General features: G+C 40.5%; 1 protein-coding gene across 4 annotated transcripts in view; it reads left to right on the plus strand.

Moving 5' to 3' along the window:
• Window positions 1–11,346, plus strand: part of sh3pxd2ab (SH3 and PX domains 2Ab) — a 52,826-nt gene extending 41,480 nt beyond the window's left edge. For 3 of the 4 annotated variants that reach the window (XM_020600791.1, XM_020600804.1, XM_020600797.1), the window contains 7 exons: window positions 2,243–2,356; window positions 4,686–4,769; window positions 7,033–7,150; window positions 7,247–7,575; window positions 7,746–7,795; window positions 8,159–8,278; window positions 8,484–11,346. In XM_020600791.1, coding sequence (XP_020456447.1) covers window positions 2,243–2,356; window positions 4,686–4,769; window positions 7,033–7,150; window positions 7,247–7,575; window positions 7,746–7,795; window positions 8,159–8,278; window positions 8,484–10,400 — 2,732 coding nt within the window. In that variant the 3' untranslated portion in view covers window positions 10,401–11,346. The remainder of the gene's footprint in view (window positions 1–2,242; window positions 2,357–4,685; window positions 4,770–7,032; window positions 7,151–7,246; window positions 7,576–7,745; window positions 7,796–8,158; window positions 8,279–8,483) is intronic. The other variant, XM_020600814.1, reaches the window with a different exon arrangement.
• Window positions 11,347–11,560: the final 214 nt, after the last annotated feature.

Raw genomic sequence — 11,560 nt, forward strand, 5'->3', positions numbered from 1 at the left:
GGAGGGTGTAGGTTGGCTGGGGATAGTGGGCTAGAGCCAGTCCCAGCTGACAGTGGGTGAGGGGCGAGATGCACCCTGAACAGGTTGCCAGTCTGTCACAGGGCTGACACATAGAGACAGACAACCATTCACACACATCCACACCTACAAGCAATTCAGAGTCGCCAGTCAACCTAACCTGCATGTCTTTGGAGTGGGAGGAAACCAGAGTACGCAGAGAAAACCCACATACTCATGAGGAGAACGTACAAACTCCACATAGAAAAGCTGCAGAGTTTGAACCCAGAGCCTTCTTGCATCGTGCTCACTAATAAAACACAACACATCACATTTATTAAAATCTTTCCAGTGACTTAATGAAGTATTGCAAAATTTTGGTATAATTAATTATAAATGACAGTGCAGTGTAATGAATGTCATATTAAAGTTAACAATTATTGAATCTTCTCAGAAGCTTTCAATTCCTCTGTAAAATAAATAACTAAATACATTATATAGAGAGAGTGAAAGAGAGAGAGAGAGTTCTTTGGTTCTGAATGCCACTGACACCATTTCGTTTTTGTAGCTGGCAGCTATGATTTTTCAACATTTTCTTCACTCAAGCCACAGCTTTGGTGCAAAGGCTGAGAACATTACATGTCTTGTTTCGTCCCTGAGTCTGAGCCAGCATGGCGCTTGGAGCCAGACTCAAACAACATCCTCCTCTTTGGACCCACCCTGACTCTATGCAAAACAGCCCCTCTGCACAGCAGATTTTTTTATTTTTTTTGCTGTGTAGCTTAGCAAGTTCATCAGTTAAATAAATCATCCTGTTAATAAAGAAGAGGTTGCATATCTCAGTTACTAAAAGGCCTGGAAAGATTTTCTGTTGTTTCCTATAGTAAGAGACTCAGGAATTTAGTTTGTCAGCAGGATTTCTCTAGTTCTGCAGGGTTCCATTTCAATTTGGCGAACAGATAGCATGGTCAGGGAACAAATCGGTTCAGTTATGCTAGGCGTCACAATTTGGGGTTCCAATATTAGTCAATTATTGGTTTTTTGTAGCATAACTATGGCATGAAGCTGCCTGAAAAGTGAGATTCACTCTGACTTTACAAAATAATTTCTCTACATGAAGCAGAACCAACATAATGGGGTGAAAAAAGTGATGAAAAGGGCCTTGTACATTTTCAGTCTACCTCCTACCAGTGTCACCCCTTCTTATTCATAGAGGCTTTTAATTGTTACCTGTCTAATTGTGAGGCATGCAAATAAGGATATAATTGCAACATATTTCACTAAATGCAGGTGAAGCACAGTTGCCAAATACAGGGGTCTACAGTATTTTCGCTGTTCAATATTTCAGTACTACCATCCTATAATTTGCCTCATCTTTTACCATATCGAAAGTAATATATCTTCTTCCTATTACTATTTGCTTCTTTTTATTAATTGTGTACAGCTAAACTACCTGATAGTGCACACTTTCTGTAGGAAAATGTGCACTGCAGGTTTAGGAGTAGCATACCATATAGAGGGCCGTTATTGTGCCAGCTTTGTCACCTGCAGAGAGCCGACACAGGCTCACAAATGTGGCATGACTTTAAAATGTTATGATTATTGCACATATGGAATTTATTTTTGTCACATGACATTACTGTAAACAGTTCACTTTATCTAGTGCAAGAGATCCATGTACACTCACTTTATTAGATCAGATTTTAAAGTGAAATGTTGCTCTTTATGTTCACCTCTCCAGCTGAGGCATTTGTCATAAAGCAGTTGTTGCACGATTGCAATATTTTGGCTAGTATCAGTACTTCAGCAAAGGTCTGCCCAGTGAAATCATGAGCAGTCCTGATGAAATACAGGTTGAACAGCACCTCATTTCGAGCAGAGCTATAAGCAGGCCTTATTCCCTCTGATGTTCTTGGCCGTGGCTGTAGTTATAGTTTATGTTGGCAACACAGTCAAGTTCCTAGTGCTCATGTTCATGTGTAGCTCTGCCCAGCCATTTGAGATATTTTATCAAATCAGGGCTCAGTGTCTGAAACAGAGATATACTGGATATACTGTATTCTGGATTAGAAAGCTCACATTTGCGGATGACGTCTGTGCTCATTGTCATTTAACTTGGAAGAGATTTATTATGTGCGTGTTTTTGAGTGGGAATTTTATTATTTGACGAAATTCCTTTGGGAACAGATCTCTTAGACTTCAGAAGACTATATAGGTGATTTTCAGCCTCTCTATGTTTGCACAGGTTGGTGGTTTGTTAGCACCACAGAGGAGCAGGGTTGGGTCCCCGCTACCTATCTGAACTCCCACAGCGGCACACGGGATGACTTGGAGCTGGGTGCCTCTAAAACTGGGGAAGGTGAGTCACTGCTAACTCTCCTGCCTCTGCCCACCCACCCACACAAACACAACCTCACACACACTGTTATATACCCACACACAGATGCCACCCCTGCCTTTGAGCTGTTGTAAAATGGAATAAACTCTCCCCTACTTCACCACTGCTGACCTGTGCTAATGGCAGACGCCGGGCTGGTGTGAACACCTCTCTCTGTCTGCCTGCCAACATAAACACGCTTGAACAGAGTGTAGATTCAAGCCTCTGTAAATATCAAGGAGGTGTGCCAGGAGAGAGCAGACTACAGCCACTGATGTCCTGTACAGTAATACACTGTACAGTAAAACCTAGCACAACATTAAGTGATATGTCCTCGTTGAAATGATTCCATCAGTAAAAAGAAATAAAACTTTCTATTTATATAAAACAATATTTCATGACACACATTTTAAATGGTGGTTACCGTTAATTAGAGAACGCTCTGACATGAATTATCCTATTTTCATGCAATGTCTGCTTATTGTAGATTGCTTGTCAGTTATAGTACAGCTGACAAGTGATGGTGTTATGTTTCATGAGATTACTGAAGTCAGAGAGGGATCCAAAATTTGATAGAAAACACACCTTTGTATGGTTTGGTGCACCAGAATATAATACTAGCTTATGAATCTGAAAACTGTGTACAGTCATGTAATCATCTTGACAGCCTTTTAGACACGGTTTAATCAATCTAGAATAGCTCAAGTCGTCTCATTCTTCAGTCCTGATAGTTTTGACAGGTAGTGCAGCAGCTGCAGCTTGTTTGTTAAGATTCGTGTATCGCTGTACTAGAGAAAACCCAAGAAACTGGAGGAAGAGAAATTGTTAAATTGCATATTACACTTCCAAACAAACAATAAGATTGTATAGCACTCTGGCTAAAACATCATCTGCTGTAGTCTGTAACAATGGAATCAAAAATCCCCCTCAAGAATTTAAAACAATTATCAAGGAGAGAAGAAAAACACGAGTGTTACTACTGAACAATATGTGTAATATGTTAAAATGCTCTTTTCTCCCCATTTTATCAACAAAGGATTTCAAGATTTCACAAGTGTTTGACCACAGTGGAGACAGAAATACATTCATATACCTAAATGCAAACACTCCTATTGAACCTGTCAGAGATTGCTGGAGTTTGCTGCCAGCGGGCATCAGGAAGGACAGTCTGTCTGTGCCATTAGTGTTTATGTGTGTTAGTCAGTCATAGGAACAGCAGGAAACTCAGAAAGCATCTCTTTTTCAGTCCCATGGTCTTAGAAGCAAATGCAAATGTCATTGCATTATCACAAAGAAAAGTGAATCTTTCTATAAAACCTGTTTTGGGATTTGTAATAGTTCTTTAAAAAAAGAGACATGTTGAAAGCTTTGACAGCTTCAGATGTGACTTTACCCACTGATGTAAGTGTACATACATCCGCCTCGTTGGTGTTTGGTTATATTTTATGCAAAACTACACAACCCGCTTAAAGGAATAGTTAGACATTTTGGAAAGCACTTTTATTTGTTTTGTGGTGGAGAGTTAAATTTTCTATATTTGTTGTGTTATTTACTGAGATCATGAGTCTCAAACCAAATTAACTAAGCTAATGGGCTGCTTCATATTTACCGTCGCACTCATGAGCGTGGGAGCCATTTTCTCCTCTTACTGTTCGCCAGAAATTGTTGTTGTTTCTCAAAATGTTAAACTATTACTTTCAATTTGTTTATGTTTTTAAAACTATCTACAAGTACTAATTTTAATCCATCTCTCAAATTTTGTCTGATATTCCTGTTATTTGAACTTAATACATGTAAAAGTACCGAATGATTCTGTTTTCATACATATGATAATTTACAGGAGCTTCTTCAGTTTTCATTTTGACATATGACATAAGATTTTCCAGCTGGCAGAAATCATTTCCATCTCTTGTGTTTTACTTACAAAGGGCACAGGGAAATATAGACCTTCTGAGGTGTCAAGAGCACCCTCAGCTGCTTTGTTACTGGATAGCGTTCCTGCAGCAACAGCGTGTGTCCCAGATGCTAACGCAACAGGATGGGAAAACCATGCCAACAACATCCTAATTACAAACCACAGAGAACATGTCTTGGTGTAACATTTCCTTTTGTAACCTCCATCCATCCACGCTAACTGCCCACCATGTTTTGCGTTGTGGTCTTGTGTTGTTTGTCCTCCATGTGGCTAATAATGGGCCTCTTTTGATCCTTGTCAATTGTGTGCTGTGCACTTGTGTAACATCTGTGCTTGCTCTTCATGTCTCCTTGTTTGTTTGTTTGTCATCATCTGGTCATCATGTGTGTCTGTCAGTTATTAAGCGACACAAGGCTCATCTGAAGAGGCTGGACCGGAGATGGACATTGGGGGGTGTCATCAGCAGGCAGCAGAGTCGAGGTGAACCAAGACAGATGCTGCATCACCTCCCTCCCTCCCTCCCTCCTTTTGTTCTCCTCACCCTGTCTTGTTTTTTCTTATCACATGATTCCCTCTCCACATGCACACATTTGTTTATTCTTGCATCATGTTTTCTTCCAGTTAATCCATTTATCATAAGCCACCACAACTAACCACTAACTGATGTTAATATGAAACGAGTTTGGAAAGCAAAGATGAAATCAGCAACTTTATATACCCCCCCATTACTAATGCTAAGCTCAAATTATGTTACAAAATTGCTCCATATAAGCATTTTCATTATAATTACACATTATGTGCCAAAACCAGTCTTCTCTGAAAAAATGCTCTCCACCCCTGTGAAAGTAGTTGTGTAAAAGACTTTAGAATACCTTATTCTGCACTTCTGAGTCATATTTTGCTGTTTTATGAGCAAATGAGGGGTGTATGTAGCTTTCTAATTAGTGTGTGTTCTAACGATGTGTGGTAGAAACTGCCATTAATCCTGCTGTGGTGTGATTAGTTGCCAGTATTGACAGATAAATAGCCTTAATAATCTCTCACTTAGCAGGAAAATCTATTCTAAATCACAAAAATGCACATATTCTTCTAACCAAGGAAAAAGGTTTTTTTAATTTTTTTATTTTGTTTTATTTTTATTTATTTACTTAATTTCACATGAGATGTATTTGGACTGTTGACAGAGGAGTGAGGATAGGTTATTGAGTTCAGCCCAAACTTTGCCCTTGGCAGTGGATGCTGCTCTCTGGAGTGGAGAGAGAGTTGTTTCCACCCCCGGACTGAAATTATGTTTTGTGTTTAAGAAAAAGGACTGATGTTTTGCTGACTCCTCAAGAATAAATTATAAAGCTGATGCAAGCAATGCATGTTGTGGTTAACATAACATCTGATTCAGAGTTTCCTGTTGCGCAGTTTTATATTGTTTGAAAAAGGAGGTTGGTGAAAGGAAAGTGTTCTACCAGCCCTGACACACAGAGGCAGGAACAACCAGGCAAGAGGAAAATAATGCATACAGAAATAGCCCTTATTCATGGAGCTTACTGCAGTTTTTGCAACTAAAGGGAATTACTCTCCCACACACATTCGGCATCTACACAACCTTGGAAATGGGTGGAGGGAAGGAAAATGGAATAATTTAAGAATGATGATTCCTGGGAGGGTAGAATACAGAGCAGTGATTCTTTATGTGCTCCTCCTCTTTGTGAACACATCTTCTTCCTGTGCTGCCTGTGTAGACAGGAACTGCCATAATGACAGGAAATGATGACTTCACTCTGCCCCTTGGCCTCATGGGAATGCATAAATCAGCATGCTCTCTATTATATGCTGAGTTTGGAGACCATCACTGTCACATGGCCAAGAACACTTAGGACTTTGGTTTGCCCCATGTACTGTAGTTTGCCTTGGTCAATGCCCTTTATGAATACAGTTGCGTTATATGAGACTGGTTGATATTATGGCACACTTCATTTGATCACATTTCAAGGAGTGTGCACTTAGTAGTCCTTAGTTTTTATGGGCACTTTATTCCTTTATTGGATAAATAATAGTGGGGGGTTACTGTCCTAAGGCAGCAGATAAAGTCATATAGTGTGATCTGCAAAGATTTTAATCCTTCAGATCCACTTGCTGCTGTTTGGTGTGTGTGCAAAAAAACATCAGATTTATACACCCAAATCAACACACAGGGTTTTTATTTTATATTTTATCATGCACATATCAACACAAGGGGAGAACAGCACAAACATTTTAGCTATGGCTTCTTCATTGTTCTACAATCTTTCAGCATTTTTAGATGTAGACTTCAGTTTAATGCACCCCAGATCAGCATTTCTCTTCAGAATGTTGCCTTTGGCTGAGCACAGTGCACCTTACCTTCCATTTGTACAAGAGCATGCAACCTGGAAGGTTGGTGTAACAGCTGTTTACCATCAGTGTTATAGATGCTACTGACCAGATGTTTAGTGTTTCCTAGTCTACAATATTTACTCAGTTGTAAAGCTTATCCCCACATCTGAAGGTCAAAAACTAAAAACGTTGGTGGAAACAGTCTTTGTGTGGTTTCTTACTACTACAGTATGATCACTGATCATATAAATATAAAAAGTCTACAGGAAATGCTTGAAGACTAGAATAAACACCTTTCTCTCTCTCTTTTATTTTCAGTGATTATCTTATTTTCAGAGATTTTACTTCCCTCAGAATTTTAACTTTGTTGTCATTTTCTGTCTGCCTTTGACAGAAGAGAAGTATGTAACAGTGCAGCCCTATGCCAGTCAGGGCAAAGATGAAATTGCTTTTGAGAAAGGAGTCATTGTGGAGGTGATTCAGAAGAACTTAGAAGGCTGGTGGTTTATCAGGTAAGCTCCGGCTCACTTGCTTCAGACAATTTTTTTTTTTGTTTTTCATTACAAATATAGTGTTTTTACCATTTTTCCTTCCAACATACTTGATAGGTATCAGAATAAAGAAGGCTGGGCTCCAGCCTCTTACCTAAAGAAGGTCAAGGAAGACTTCTCTCCTCGTAAGAAGACTGTTACAGGTCCAGTGGAGATCATTGGAAACATCATGGAGATCAGTAACCTGTTGAACAAGAAAACCCTGAGTGAGAAAGATGTACAGACTGAAGGTGTCCTAGAGAGCCCCCAGGTGACCCGGAAGGAGATCAGCTTGCCAATCCCCTGCGCTGACTCTGGCCTTGTCCATTCCCCACAGGATGGAAAAGGCAGAGCAGAGCCTGCATCACCAGCTGTGGCCCGCATTGCCCCTCATCGGGTGGAAATTGGTTGGTCATATTACTGTGAATGCTTGAATTTCTGTCATTAACTTGAATTTCTTTCAGTCTGTGACAGTTAATTACTAGTTACTCAATTTAATAACTTTTTTATTGTATTGCTAAATTTCCTGAGGCTTATACATATATATTCTTAAATGTAACCCAGTTTGGTTTCACAGGTTCCCCAGTTCTCAGGCAAAAACCTCCTCCTCGAAGAGATGCAACCCTGGTAAGATTGTTCAATATTTTTGCCGTTCCTCCCTCTAGTCATTTCTAGTTATTAAAGAAACTAGTTATTTAAGTTATTATTAGTTATTAAAGTTATTAAAGATCACTGAGCTTGAAAAGTCTGTATACAGTATTTGGGTGCAAATAAATGTATGTCCCTTGTGAGAAAATTTAAATGGCCAAAAGAAGAAGTAGAAGTATCAGAATCTTGTTTGTACAGGTATTATCCATAAAATTGACTTCAGTATCTAGAGTAAAAGTGCTCATTTTGCAAAACACTTAACACATGACTGATATTTTTATATAAGATACTGTAAGATTGTGATGCATCAATTTGCAACTTGTCAAATCCAAATCTGCTCAGGGGTTTCAGTTGCCCTCCCCACCAGAGCCCCCTACAGTTGAAGCAGAGTACTACACTATTGCAGAGTTCCAGTCTTGTATATCTGATGGTATCAGTTTCAATGGAGGACAGAAAGCAGAGGTAAGAGCTCTTTTTCAAATTAAACTTCAGTAACAAGAGAGTCTTCAGCAATCTTAAACTATTATGCCAACCATGTCTCTTGCTGTATCTACAGTATGTATTCATCATAACTCAGTAACATCTCTGCTTTCTCCAGGAGAAAATCTAAGTCTGATTAAAATGTGAAAAATGCCTTAATAAATTCTTTCTTAAACATGTACTTTAGGTCATAGAGAAGAACTCTGGTGGTTGGTGGTATGTCCAAATAGGGGAGAAGGAGGGCTGGGCTCCCTGCTCCTACATCGATAAGCGTAAAAAGCCCAACCTCAATCGCAGAACAAGCACTTTGTGCCGTCCTAAAGTTCCACCCCCAGCCCCGCCTGTCAAAAAACAAGACTCCGTGGAGACTGCACCTCCCAGTAGTCCTGGGTCTGAAGCTCCAGAGTCCCCTGTGTCTCCTGGGAGGCCAGTTTATGAAGAGCCAGAATATGATGTTCCTGCCATTGGTGATCTTGACCTGGAGTCTGAGTTTGAGTTTCTGAAGGGAGAAGGTTCCTTGGTAGATAGAAAGAATGAGGATACTTCCTCTGAGAAGGGATCCCATGTGTCCTCCAAGCCTTCTCCAGCTTCATCGCTCCACAGTGCCTCCTTCAAGATGGGTGAGTCATTTGAAGATGGTCATGAGGCGGAGGGAGAGGACGAGTGTATTTATGAAAATGAAGGCTTCCGACCCTTCAGAGAGACCCCAGAGAGGCATTGCAGCAGGGACTCAAATTCCCCCAAGACAGGTGTCCTGTCAGAAACTGGCAAGATTGCAAACCCAGTATCAAGTGGATGGAAACTTGCAGGGAACAAGCTCAAGATCGACTTGAATGGGAGTCCATTTTCAGTCAAAGCTGAGGAGGCATCAAATCCTAAGTTTGCTTCCACTGAATCCACTCCTGATCTGTTGAGACTTAAGAAAGACCAAGAAGAAAGCAAGGCATCCCAGAGCATTAAGTCTTCCTCTAAACTAAAGCCAGTGGTGAGGCCTAAACCACAACTGGCCAAGGCATCCAGTGCTGAAAAGATGGACATCAGCACTTTGAGAAGACAGCTGCGGCCAACAGGGCAGCTGAAGAATGGCACCAAAAGTAAAGGTGAGGACTGTGAGACAGCTTCAGTCATCTCCTCTGAGGACTCCTTCTCTTCTCAGAGCACATCTGATCTGTCTTCCATCTATTCTAAAGGAAGCCGGGGAGACTCGGACCTGGAAGGGTGCAACCTGTATCGCACCACAGATCCCTATGAGAAGGTCCAAGAGTCTGAGCTCAGTTTCCCTGCTGGAGTTGAAGTAGAAGTGCTAGAAAAGCAGGAGAGTGGCTGGTGGTATATCCGCTGGAGAGATTCAGAGGGATGGGCTCCAACTTATTACCTGGAGCCTGTCAGGCAACAAGATGACGTGCTAGAATCCGAATCCGATGGCACACCGACTAAACCTGGAAGCCTCAGCAAGTCCAACAGTCTTGAGAAGAATGAACAGAGGGTGCAGGCACTGAACAACATAAACCAAAACCTAAAAAAAGTCACACCACCCATCCCATCCAAGCCTCCGGGTGGCTTCTCCAAGCCTATCAGCTTGTTCAGTTCACAGAAGCAGAATAGCTCCAAACAGCAACAAGTTGTCAGACCTCAGTCTGTTTTTATATCAGCCTCAGTCAGGGATGGTTGCAGCCCTGTTGGCTCTCTCAGGAGAAACGAGTCCCTCAACTCCACAGACCACCCTCGTGCCAGCCCCACAGTGCGACGAAACGCCTCCTTTGGCACTGTGCCGCGCAGCCTGGCACCAAATAACATAGCATTACCCAACAGGAGCAGATCCGGTATGGGTAGCTCTGAATCCCTTGGCCTCAGCTCTCAGAAGAATGCCCTTCCTGTATCCACAGTGAAACCCAAGCCCCACATCATCTATAACAACCTCAGAGAGGTGTATGTTTCCATAGCGGACTACCACGGTGATGAGGAGACCATGGGATTTCCTGAGGGGACGAGTCTGGAGGTCCTGGAAAGAAACCCCAATGGATGGTGGTACTGCAAGGTTCTGGACAATGGCAGACCAAGGAAAGGATGGGTTCCTTCAAATTACCTCGAGAAAAAACATTAACACTCGTGGGGCTGGCATAACTCTGAACATGCGTGTAAAGACTACTCAAACTGATGCATTTATTTTGTGAAAAAGGCTAATCCTAAGACTTTAACCTAGGGTTGAAATCTTACCTGGTACCTTTGCTAAAACTAGCAGCCAGATCAAATTGTGACTTTGAAGTGAAATGAGACATCTGGTAAAGTGAGTCTACATGATGCAGTGCTTTAGACTTTGCATTAGGAGCAATATATCTGGACTTGACGTGACACAGACAAAGAGAACACCAGACTGAATTTATAAATGATATTCCCCAGTGGTTACATTTAACTTGAATAAGATGTTGTTTTTCTGTCCACTCGTCGAACCATTTTATAATGTCATTTTTAAAATATTTAAAGCTTACTGCATGTTTCATTATACTGACGATGCCTGAGCTGTTGAAAGTAAGCCATTTTCTTCTCCTTTACTTACAGAAAATCTCAGTTGTTGCCAAAGCTGCTTCATGTTAGTCTCATTTTGGTGCTGTCTGTTTGCATGTTCTTATATCTTTTTATACTGTATGTCATCTTCATGTGAAATATTTTACCCATTTAACTGTGTAATATTGTCCTAATGAAACAATTTGTGAGCATCTCTAATTAGCAAGGTATTTTCTTACCCATAAATGTAAAATAATCATATCAATTTTGTTGTTGTTGTTTTCATTTCATAGGCCAATTGTCCAAAATTAAACTTCCCTCACATCAGTGAAAATTATATTTATTTGTTATTTTAAAACCATATTAGTTATTTTATTATTATTTACTGATTTAAAAAAATCACAATTGCTTAAACATGTCTAAGAACTGCTCTATTAATGGTGATAACACTTTGAATTTCTGCTGGGCAGTAAATTTGACACACAGGGATGCTCACTCTTGTTTTATGTTAACTGTTTGACTAGTGATGATTACTGAAGTGCCATAATAATTAATTAAATAAATGCACTTTTAAACAATTATTAGTACCTTCCTTTTTAAAAATTGCCCTCACATCAAGTTTTTCCTCTAGTACAGAGGCCTGTCAGATCAACACAAGTAACACATTATGTTAATGTATTTTTGATACAGTTGAATTGTCAGTATTGAGATTGGTCATGTTTTCACCACTAGAGGCACAAGCTGGACATTTCAGCCCTT

The sequence above is a fragment of the Monopterus albus genome, unplaced genomic scaffold (assembly GCF_001952655.1).
Source record: "Monopterus albus unplaced genomic scaffold, M_albus_1.0 scaffold3.1, whole genome shotgun sequence".
NCBI lineage: Eukaryota > Metazoa > Chordata > Actinopteri > Synbranchiformes > Synbranchidae > Monopterus > Monopterus albus.